General features: G+C 43.8%; 1 protein-coding gene across 1 annotated transcript in view; it reads right to left on the reverse strand.

The window, feature by feature from the left end:
• Window positions 1-222: 222 nt before the first annotated feature.
• The window catches only part of P3H2 (prolyl 3-hydroxylase 2), a 152,098-nt gene continuing 139,760 nt past the window's right edge, over window positions 223-12,560 (reverse strand). The window contains exons 13-15 of the mRNA XM_080812076.1: window positions 11,753-11,828; window positions 6,347-6,487; window positions 223-1,599 (exon numbers count right to left, since the gene is read on the reverse strand). Coding sequence (XP_080668202.1) covers window positions 1,510-1,599; window positions 6,347-6,487; window positions 11,753-11,828 — 307 coding nt within the window. The 3' untranslated portion in view covers window positions 223-1,509. The remainder of the gene's footprint in view (window positions 1,600-6,346; window positions 6,488-11,752; window positions 11,829-12,560) is intronic.

The following is a 12,560-nucleotide window of genomic DNA, read 5'->3' on the forward strand; positions in this document are numbered from 1 at the left end:
CTGGCATGTCATTTTCAGAAAAGGAAACTGAAGCCCAGAAACAGAAAGACAGTAGCTCCAGGTCGCACAGCAGGGCATACTGGACCCAGCTGGGATTATAACCTAACGTTCCTTCCCTTCTCCCAACTGAAGGTTGGGTGGAAAACAGATGGCACATAACTCACTGTGACTCAATTTTTCAGGCTCAAAGGATGAATGTGCTTAACCATCGACCAAGGTCATAAAAGGCAACCAATAAATGTGATTTTTCAGTGAACGTTTACATCTGATGGTTTTCTAAAGAACTACTACCTGTACCAGTGCCCCTCCCAGAGGCAAGTCACCTCCGCCACCGGTTAGTAGGCTTCCCAAGACTGGAACCACCCCAGCCCCACCCTGAATAATGTCTTTGCAGGGTTTCCTCAGCATTCTGGCCAGGGACCAGACGTTCTCTGGAGGAACACCTCTACTAACCATTTCCATGCCTTCAAAAGCAGTGTTTCCACCTTCCTGGTGGCCCTGAAACACCAGCAAAACGAGTCATAGCCCAGTGTTGTCCCTGGGCTGTCCCCAAAGCCACAAAACCATTACCTAAAGATACACCAAACATTTGGGAGAAGAAAACTAAATGCCAGGTGTTAGGATCAGCCTCCCTGTATTAAACAATCAGACACAAGCATGAATCTGGGAACTGGAGAGCAGCCGAGACAAGGGACACCAAAATACACGTAGCTGAAGACGGGAATCAGTCCGAAATCCACTGGTCTTACAAAATGTCCCTTCTCACCAATGGGCCCCACACTTAGGCAACATGTCAATGGTGTCCCAATTCAGGTGGGATTGAAGATTTTCTTCCAAAGGCACGGGGGTGAGGAGTCATTCTCCTTCAACCCCCCGAACAACCTTTTCTAAAGACACAAGTCTTAGGGCAGTCCTTCCTGGAGCACTGTGGAGGAGGAATCGAAGCTTCCAGTGTAAGTTTGCTCTCCGGGGAAAATACCAGGGCCAGTGACTCCACCAGGGCCCTGGCGATGCTGGGCTCCTCCATCGCCTGCAGCACTCTTCCGAGAGGATCAGGGACACGCGAGGCAGCACAGACCCCACTGGGTGCTCCTCGAACTCCAGCTTGTGGCCCCCATACTGGGAGAGGGTGTTGCTGAAGGGCACGGGGCCCGAAAGCCTTCTGAGTCCAATCACACGCTAATTTTAGAACCGGAGCACGCGGGACAGGTGTAGTGTTGCCAAGAACAAACTTATTCTTTCTGCCAGAGCTTTCGGATCTGCAGCGAAGGACGTGCACGTGTGCGTGCGTCAGTGTGCGTGCGGAGGGGATGGGGACAGAAGACCCCATGAGAGACCGAGACGGACAGGCTGAGTGAGGCAAAGCGAGCATCCGCAGGCACGGCAGGGGGATCTGGCGACTTGGATTAACCTGTTAAGTTATATCATGGCTCTGTACAAAAATAAAGGGGTTCTCATAAGATTAACAATTTAAATAAATATCTGATAGAACTTTTCTTTCCCTCGTTTTTATAGCTCATCCCTGGGGTTGATATTCAGTCCCTGCTTTCCTTGTTCCTGATCCAGGATGGCGATCACTTCATCGGCCTGTATCCGCTCCTGCAAAACAGGTAACGGACACATTTCTGTTACAGGAACCACGGTCAGTCCCAGCGGCAGGTGCTTCCCAAACACTTCCGGGCATCACTTGTGTGCAGAGATGGGAGCTAGGTCCGGTTCAGGACCCTCAACGGGTGCCTCCAGACCCCCGGTGGTGCCTCCTCCTGACTTCCTTATGTCTTAAACAGCAACTTTTCCAAGATTTCTGTCTTGCCCGGAAGTCTTATGTAGTCAACCGATTCGTACCCTTTCTACACTGTGGTTCCCCAGGCATCTCTGACTCAGGGCTCCAATCCAGCGTTCCAGCCAGAGTCAGCGTTTTCTCCCCCACACACCTATGCCGATCCTGTTCACCAATGCTCTCTCTCAGTCAAGACCGCCTCTGCTCACCCGTTTGCCCTCCAAGCCCAGCCATGGCTCCTTGGACCGATAAATCACCAGGTCCTGTCTGTTCTCCCTCCTGTTTCCACCCCCTTTACAGGGCCCGCTATGGCTGCCCGAGTTTAGGGCAGGATTTCTCGACCTTGGCACTCCTGACATTTTGGGCCAGAGAATTCTTTGTTGTTGGGTGCGGTCCCGAACCTAGTAGAATGTTTAGCAGCCGCCGTGACCTCTGCCCATTACGGGGACCTGGTAGCGTCGCCCTCCAAGTCTTGACAACCAAAAACGTCTCTAGCCCTTGCCAAATGCGCCCTAGGAGGCAAAATCAGTCCCACCAGAGAACGGCAGATTTGGGCTCTCACCACCCCTTAGCCCAACTGCTGCAGCTTCCAGATCGTACCCCCATTTAACACCCGGCTCGCACGTGCTTCTGAGGGGCCCCTGGCATTTCGGTCCCAACCACGCCCCCGTCTGGTTCGTGCTCACAACCCTTGCACCGGTTCCTATTGTTTGAGGTTCCAGGCCCAGACTCCTTGCTGTGCTTGGAGAGAGTTAGACCTGATTCAGATCTCTCTCTCTTCCTTGGTTTCCCCTGCCTTCTTTTCTCGCCTCACCGTATATCGTAACTTTCTGACCTACCTTAAGGTCCCTGAATGGAGCACTCTCCAAGAAATCCCTAGCCCTAGTCCAGGTTAAAAGTCCTTCTGGATGTTTCCATTATATCATATGCTTTCCCTTCCTCCTCCATCAAACCATCGGCAGGGCCAGTTGGTTTACCTCCAAATGGCATCTCCAAACTTCCACGTTCTTCCTCCTTCTCTTTCACTACTCTAGTCCACAAAATGTAGCTCAGATCAAGCTTCCCATCCTGTACATACTAGTGGCACCATATTGTCTCTCCTATCCTGTAACTTCCCAGAATGGGGGGAAGCCACAGAGGGCACAGGGCTTTCCTGCCCCCGTTAGAACAGAATCTGCATTTCTTAACTAGTTTGTCGCATCTGATCCCTCCTCCTTGTCTTCTTTTCAGACCACTGCCTGTCTTACATTTGCAGACCATGTCCTGGCCACTCTGGATTTCTTGGTGGATTAACCACTCCAGCTCCCTCTGAGCTCTGGGCCTTTGCAACCTGCCCTCTGCCTGGAATATTCTTCCTAAGACCTTTCTCACAGTTGGCTGCTTCTTGTCATTCAGGTGCCAACTCACTTGCTGCTTGTCTGGGGAGCTCTCCTAGGTTGTCACCTCCCCTTTACTCTCGAGTCAGTGACCCTGTTCCCTTTCCCACACATCATGTCTCACTATCTGAAAAATCTCTCAATTATTTACTCTTTTACGTGTTTGTGGTCTTTTTCCACTAGAAGGTAAACACTATGAAAGCAGGAAATCTTGTCTATTTTGGTCAATGTTGTATTTCCAATGCCCAGAAAAACCACTGATATATGGTAAGGGCTCCATTAATATTCAATGAAAAAAAAAAAAACCGTAAGTGGATGAAGGGTCCTCTCTCTGTTTAAAATCTCTCTCCCTAAGGCACAGGTCAAATGCCACCTGCTCAATGAAGCCTTTCGGGTTTCCTCTTTATATCCCCTAACATGCATTTGCCCCAAACAAATCTTACTAAGCTTTATATGTGTTTTAATTACTATAGTCTTCACTTTGTGTTTCCATTTTGACCTCAAGTTCCTTGAAAATAGGGGTACATCTTATGTAGTCTGTACCCCCCATTTCTAGTCCCTAGCATAATGCACACGGCAGGAAATAGTGGAAAAACTACTTTCTGATTTGAAAACAAAGCCCTTCTATTCAAGACCTCATCATTGAAAAGGATGCCTCTATAAAGGCAACCAAAGGGACCAAATGGACTAAATTAAAAAGCTAAATTGATGCCAGGCTAAGTAAGATGCCTGAGGACTACTTTGTGAACACGGGAACAACTTTCTGCTTAACAATCTGATGTACAAAACTGGTCCAAACTCTCGGATCTGACTGGAGACCCTTGCTATCATGTCTCTCCTGGAAGGGAAGAAGTTCATGAACCGGAACTCCATGTCCAAGGACCCGAAGCTTCAGATATCGCGCATTCTTCAGAGTCTACAATGCTAACTACTCTTTGAGAACGGATACCTTTAAAACAACCTACAACCAGCAGGGAAATCTGCCAGCCCTGCTGACTCCTTCATAGGCTTTCCTTGCTCAGGGATTCCATCTGAGAAGAGGTGCCCAACTCGGGACTCCCGAAGTTTGTTGCACATTCGAATTACCTGGGGAGCTTTGAAAGCTCTCCATACCTAGGTCACACTCTCTATCAATTTAGCCAGAATGTTTGCGGATGGAGACAGATGTCCGTAGTCTGGAAAACTGCCCCGCTGATCACAATGTAGAGCCTGGGAATCCCATACGCTCAATTTTCCAGTAGTTGAAGAGGTTTTGGTCATTCTCTCCTGTGACCACTAGATGCCGCTACTGCCCCGATTCTGGAGAAGTTTCCGAACCCTCTGAATTGGGAAGGAGCCAAGAGAATTTACTTTGTGTTAAGTTTATTTGATGGAAAATATCTTGGAAGAGAGTGTTGGGATACCGAGTAATGAAATGGACTCCATGTTTGCTGAATTGAACACTAGAGAGAGAAAAGAGTGTGGTGACGTTCCAAGAGTTTGTCGTCTTCCCCATCTGCTCATTTGCCTAGATTCCCCCGTGCAGGAGCACAGTTGGGGGAGAGGTGCTGGTGTTTCCGAGTGGACAAGCACAAGGAAAGAAAGGAATCACTGTTGAGGAAGACTGTTCAGTGCCTCCTGAAGTTCTCAGAACTGAGTGTTCTGCCTGCCACCAGCGCCTCCAGTCAGGACCAGGACACTCTTGTCCCTTTGGGCACCTGGCTATCATCTCCCCAGCAGGGACCCACCCTCTACAAGTCAGTCTTCCTTGATGCTCCCTACAAAATGTGCACTGCTGTCTTAGATCTACTTCCTTACGGACCTCTCCAAGCCCCTCATGGTCAGGGACAGTGCTTTGTCACCCTGGTACCCCCATGGCCTACCGAGCAGGGTTGCCCAGGCACAGAGATCTTCCATAAACATCTGTGAAGTACGTAAAAGAATGCTTACAGAATGTGACCTAAAATCTGTGTGAGTTAGATCGGATGGCAAAATGCATGAGACACAGGAATGAATTTTAAACAGTTTCTGACTAAATTGGATCCAATTTAGGTATCCAAAGAGAAAACTGGATCGAATGCTGTTTTAAAGACTAGATTTTCATAGCTCGTCAGTACCCGGGGCTGAAGGAGACAAAGACACCAAGTTAGCCCCTGCCTGCCGTGAAGTTTCAGTTTCAGTATCAGTATCCCATGCCGAGCTGTTGCTGAGGCTTTGACTGGAGGGACAAGGAACTTGCTACTTCCAGGGCGGACAACTCCACTAAAGGGTAGCAAAATTTTTAAGTCATTTCTATGTTGAGTCAACATTTTCCTTCCACCCATTGGTCTTAACTCCTCCCTCTGAAGCCTCACAGAGGGAGACCATAAGCTCTGGTGGGGGGTATCCAGAAGGATGGGGTCCAGGTTAAGTGTCTACTTTCAGTATAATAAAAACTATATGTTAAATGCAATGTTTAAGTTAATAATAGTAAATTAAAACAAACTTTTCAGGTTGACTCACCATCTCCTACACGTGTCTCATAAATTATTCAGTGCTCTTTTTATTTTTACTTATTTTTTTAAAGATTTTATTTACTTATTTATTTATTTATTTATTTGATAGAGAGGGAGAGAGTGAGCACAAGCAGGGGGAGTGGCAGGCAAAGGGAGAGAGCGAAGCAGGCTCCTCACAAAGGAGACCAATGTGGGACTCGATCACAGGACCCTAGGATCATGACGGGAGCAGAAGGCAGACACTTAACTGACTCAGCCACCCAGGCACCCCTCAGTACTCATCTTAATGATTTGTTGAGAAAATAGGTAAGTCTTCCTGGTGCCCAGCAGAAAGTGGTTCTTCTCTCTTGATGCCACAGTTTGGTAATAAGCTCAAGACTAACTAGGGACTGCCATCACTATTTCCTCAAACGTTCTCTTATTAGAACCTCCCTGATCAAGAATTACCTTCCTAGCCCCTCTTCTTTCTCTCAAACTCACACTACACACAACAGATGTGTAATTGCTTCATTATGAAAAATCTGTTCTTGCTTACAAAACACAGCCAGTGTTGGAAACCAGAAAGAAAGGACTCTGTAATAGTTTGATTGATTTTATGATCTCTAAGATCCCTGAAGGGTTATGGAACAATTAATGGACTTTTCAGATAAATCAGTTCACAAAGCAGGTCTTTGGGACATCTACTTGGCCTTCGGGGCTGGGGGTTAGACACTTACCAATTCTCTGTAAAGTGGATCCAAGGTAAACCACAGAGCCACGGCACACCTCTGGCCCTTGGTGACTGCCTTCACTCCATGCGGGTTCTCTCCTCCAGAAGAGAAGCTGACCATACGGCCACACTTTGGTTTGATAGAGGCCTGAGGAAGAAGGTGAAAATGAGACTCTCCTTTCCATATCAGGAGCATCTCTACGACCCCTTTCTTCATCCTTCTATGGGATTATTTAGGTCAAGTTTTGAGTCAAAGAATAATGGAATCCTGGGGCTGGAGTAGACATGGGTTGGTTCAATTTCCTCACCCGTGAAACAAAGGTAAGCTCAGAATAAGGTGTGATTCAGACATTAAAGTGTTCAGGTAAAATGGCTGGCATAGTCAAGGGCACAAAGTCACTGCCCAACACAGGCGACCCTATGGCTGACAAACTCCATAGAGACAAAGGCTCTTTTTTACTTCATTTCCCGGCCTTTAGCTCTAGCACAGAATCTGGTATTTGGCAGCTGCCCATTTAATATCTGGGGAATGACAAAAACAAGTCAAGGTGTGCACAAGAGTGCTGGTACCTTTTATTACCAATCTAGGTAGTGGCTCCATGGGTGCACATTTTTCATGCCTCAGTTGTCCGTGTTGGTTTGTGAGCCTTTCATAACACGAAGAGTCTTAAAAGTCAAGTCTAATGCCATATGATACTTCAGTTCCCACTATAGTATTCCTGCCCACTGGTCCTCAGCGAATTCACTCTCCTCCTTGGAGGGACCTCTTCCATGGCCTCCAGGCTCTGCAGTGATGAACACAGTCCTTCCAAGCTTGTGCTCAGGTAAAACTGCTCAGTAATGTTCAGGGGAAGAGGGCAGAGAGAGAAGAGGAGCTAGGGCAGCGAGGGTGTCCAATCAAATGAGTGGGTTCTGCAAACTGAGTGAACTGAGCAACAGAATATAAGGGGCCTGGCATCTGTATTTTAAGTGTCTGATGTCATCCAAAATCTATAAAGAACTTATTAAACTCAAACCTAAAGAACAAAGAATCCAATCAAGAAATAGGCAGAAGACATGAACAGACATTTCTGCAAAGAAGACATCCAGATGGCCAACAGACACATGAGAAAGTGCTCCACATCACTCGGCATCAGGGAAATACAAATCAAAACCACAATGAGATACCACCCCACACCAGTCAGAATGACTAAAATTAACAAGTCAGGAAACAACAGATGCTGGTGAGGATGCAGAGAAAGGGGAACCCTCCTACACTGCTGGTGGGAATGCAAGCTGGTGCAACCACTCTGGAAAACAGTATGGAGGTTCCTCAAAAAGTTGAAAATAGAGCTACCCTATGACCCAGCAACTACACTACTAGGTACTTACCCCAAAGATGCAAATGTAGTGATCTGAAGGGGCATGTGCACCTGAATGTTTATAGTAGAAAAATCTCTGCAATAGCCAAACTATGGAAAGGGCCCAGATGTCTATCGAGAGATGAACGGATAAAGAAGATGTGGTATATATATATATATACACATACACACACAATGGAATATTATGCAGCCATCAAAAAATGAAATCCTGCCATTTGCAATGACATGGATGGAACTAGAGGGTAGAGGGAAAATTATCATGTGATCTCACTGATTTGAGGATTTTGAGAAATAAGACAGAAAATCATAGGGGAAGGGAGGGAAAAATGAAACAAGATAAAACCAGAGAAGGAGACAAACCATAAGAGACTCTTGGTCTCAGGAAACAAACTGAGGGTTGCTGGAGGGGAGGGGGCTGGGAGGAATGGTGTGGCTTGGTGATGGACACTGGGGAAGGTATGTGCTATGGAGAGTGCTGTGAACTGTGTAAGACTGATGAATCACAGACCTGTATCTCTGAAGCAAATAATACATTATAAGTTAATTTTAAAAAAAGACTAAAAAAAAGCCTCCGACGCCAGTAGAGTTCATTTTTCTAAGAAACACAGAAACATTACTCATTCCATAGCAGAGCTTAGAAAAGTAGAGTAAAAGAAAAAAAAAATTCTACCATTTGATGACATGGGCCCATTTTAAGGAGTTATTTTCTGCATTGACTTGGATTGATACATGCCCATTAGAAGAACCTTTGGTTTCCTTCACCATAAAAGGGGATGGCTATGTGTTTTCACTGCCGGCTTCAGGAGAAATATTTAGAAATTTCCTGAGGTCTTTGGGTGCTACCTAACATAGGTACCCGTAGACTGTAAGATACACATGGGAGGTCGGAGGGAGGTGGAGAAGTCAAGAGTCTGAAACCTGTATGTGTGTGTGTGTGTGAGAGAGAGAGAGAGAGAGAGAGAGAGGGAGAGAGGCGAGCAGAGAACAGCAGTCAGCTTCTGGTTACTCTTCTATTCACAATAATTGAGAAGTGATTTGTCTTTGCTGGATAGAGTTGATTTACTTATGCTGCTTTGTCAAGATGACTTTTCAGATGCAAATCTGAAGAGTTCACTACTTCCGGGTGCCTTTGGTATCAATCTGATTTCATTTCCCCGGAGAAGGAATTTGTTGTACGTTTCCACATAGAAACAACAAAATGAATGATACTAGAAACACATGAAGTAGGACAGGAAAGCCTTCACATATACACAGCTTTAAGATCTAGTTTCGAGTTTTCTGGGCAGCTCATTCCCGAGTGCTGGTCTGGGCCCACTCTACCACATGTGGGCGCCATTGCTTCTATGTGACTATCAAGGGTCAGCAGTAACATTTACAGTATTAAAGATAGGATGTGGGGACAACTTGATGCCTTATCTCTGATGGAACAGGAGGAATTGAAAGAATTTTTTACACATGAAGAACTTGGGAAAGTTTAGGAGAAGACACCAACAGCTGCCTGAAGCATTTGGAATTGATTAGAGGTACATAGGTTCACAAAAGTCTCCGTGACTCATCTTATCAAATGGAGAGCGTCACCTGTTACACATTAGCCACGGAAAGAAATAAGCTTCATTTATGACATGACTTTTACAGGAAAATATGTCCTGAAGTTTAGATGATTGTAAACATACTTCTGGAACACAGTTTATATTGAATTTAATTTTTCGTGATTCAAATAGAACTTATTAAATCTCACCTCTCCCAAATTCGCACAGAGGAAACCCAAATCCCCAAATACTTATGTTTCACAAATATGCTGGTGTTGAAAATGATCTATGTATCTTCCAAGTATGATAAAGGAACATTCCTTTGACTTTCCATCTAACTGATGATTCAAAGTCAGAGAAGCTTTTGTGCTGTATTTGTCTTGAATGAATGTAAATCTTTAGCCACCATTCAGTTAATTGTGTAATTCCCAGATTTTTTCAAAGTAAAGAACCTAGAAGACTTTTTTCCTTGTGTAGACCCAAGTTGGGTCATTTCTCTGCTTCATTTGTCCCTTATGTCAAAGAAAGGAAAACTGGGGGCGCCTGGGTGGCTCAGTGGGTTAAAGCCTCTGCCTTCAGCTCAGGTCATGATCCCAGGGTCCTGGGATCGAGCCCCGCATCGGGCTCTCTGCTCAGCAGAGGGCCTGCTTCCTCCTCTCTCCTCTCTCTCTGCCTGCCTCTCTGTCTACTTGTGATCTGTCAAATAAATAAATAAAATCTTAAAAAAAAAAAAAAAGGAAAACTGAAACAAGTAAAGCTAATCATTTCTCTTTGTCATTAGGACTGATTACCTAAGAATTTTTATTTACAAAATGGTCTAAAAACTCCACCGTATGAATTAATCTGAAATAGAGCTAAATTGGGAAAAATGAATCTATCAACTTGGAGCTTTTCAATCAAAACACTGTTTAAATCAATTTTTCTTTTACTTTTTTAGGGGTGGTGGGGGGGTGAAATTCAGTACGTTTTAAAATACTTACACCTTTCTCTTAAAAGTATAGCTATGTAGAAGATCGGGATTATATGCTTTCATATCTTTAAACAGCAGAATTATAGTTAACTTGCATTCAACAATTAATGAATTATTGGTTCTCACATGGTATTCCAGGCATCACTTGCTTTCAAACATTGGGCATTTCCAAATATGGCCACTAGATGGTGTAGAAGCAAAGAAATCTTTTCAACCTGTGATTTATTTTTTATTTTTTTTTAATTTATTTATTTATTTTTTTTCCTTTCCAACTGTGAGCTGCAAGTATTTTAAAATCTGTTCTAGTGTTAGGAGAGCTCAGAAATCAAACGCTTTCTCCACAGAGACTTTTTTTTTAATGGTAATTTTGTGTTGGGATTAGAAGCAACCCAGATCATCAATCCTGATTTAATTGTCCAGATCATGAAGCATTAAAATAACGGTTGAGACTTAAGTTTTCACAACAAACCAAGAGGCATCATAACTTTTTAGATACACATTATTACAAGAAATGGTATGAAATATTTTTCTTAATTATTCCAATGTTTCTGGACAATTTTAACCAGAATCTCCAGAGTTCTCTTTCAAATCCAGCAGTACAGAATTTTTTATATCATCTGCTTATATCCCAGCGGTATGCCATGAGTGATAGATGGGTATTTCACTATTAAGAAAAGGACACAAAATAGGAGAGGGAAAACCTAATACTCGGAAAAAGCTGTGAAAATAGTATGTATAACTCCAAATCCTTGAAGTTTATCAGATACATGCTTCAACTATTTACATTTTGTATGGAGGCAAGATGTCTCTCATAATCTATTTACATTTCAATTATATCCTCAATTGGAAAACGTGTTTTTCCCACCCTGGTGTATGCTCTTTGGCTTAAAGTCTAAAGGATGCTGGCTATATGGTCTATAACTCAGTAGACTGGTTTTCCAAAGGCATTGGTTTGCCTAGTTGAAATTAACTGTTGATTTTTTACCTATGGAGTTGTGTTTGGAATCTCATCTTCAGTGTGTGTGTGTGTGTGTTTGTAATGTGTATAAATCAATTTTCAGGTACAGGTTTACTTACAGTCACAAGCATATATATACATACACAGTAATTTTGATAACTAGTGGTCTAGAGTGCAATGCTCAATCCAAGCATGGAGAACACCAGATTGTTCGAAAGCTATCCCACTGAATCCATTTGTCTAGTCCTAGGCATGGGTAACTTAGAAACAGGTGTTCTTGTGTTTCCATCAGACTGCCTGACAAAGAATGAGAAGACCCAAGTTCTGGTTTCAAGTCTAACACTAACTGGCCATGTAATCATGAGCAAATCCTTCACATACCTATTCTTAAAATACCCGTCAGTAAAATGGACTGGAAGATTTCATTGATGAATCCATCTCTAACATTTCATGATATATACATTCGCTGGCCACCTGTGCACCTCTTGAATTCTCAAGCTCAGATATTTGAAACCCAACAGTCTGAATCCTCAGAAAAATAGCAAGATTGATATGAAGAAATGCAACAAAAACTTGCCTGTATAGTTTTACTTACCGTCACGGTCTTGGCATCCATCTCAGTGAAAATGAATTCTCCTCCTTCAAAGTCATCGTTCATATACAGGAGAGCACTATAAGAAAAAAGAGAACACCATTTGTACGATTATGTGTTTACAACAGCTTCATCAGAACATACCGGAGATGTAATAAACGGACCAGCCTGATTGATCAAGTTTCCTTTGAACTGGACATTGAAATAACCGACCCTCCCAACCCTAAAGAGTAAGATCAGATATAATTCGGGTCATACCCCTGAATATTTACTTGTTTCACTTATGCTACCGTTTTAATTATATTTCAAATTTCATCTCCCATTTCACTTTTTCCCAAGAAAACCTAACTGGATTTATGCTACCCCTTCGAACTTGCCCACGCTACTTATAATTCTCTTCTTCCCTCTTATGCTTGTAACTCTAAAGGATGCATCCTCCCCCCACCCCACCCCCGCCGCTGTAGCTAGAAAGCTCCAAGAGCTGTAGTCTTGCCTTGTAGCTAGGGGGTGTTCAATAAATGTTTTTGTACGGCGCACTCGATGGCAGTAATTAACCACAATTAACCACAATTAAATACATGATGACTTCTCTTTAGACACTAGAACATCATCCAATCTTTCCTCAGAGTTTCCAGTTTCTTATTTCTAGAAGGCAGACATAGGTGAGTGATATTGTAAGACCCCTATGCGCCCTGGGGCAGCAGACCCTTGGGTTCTTAAGACTGAGATGCATGTCCCAGGACGGATACGTTTCAGTGAAAGCCAAATGATCAAATAAGGAAACTCTACTTTTTAATATGAAAACAAAATG

The sequence above is a fragment of the Martes martes genome (assembly GCF_963455335.1).
Source record: "Martes martes genome assembly, chromosome: 1".
In the NCBI taxonomy this organism is placed as follows: Eukaryota; Metazoa; Chordata; class Mammalia; order Carnivora; family Mustelidae; genus Martes; species Martes martes.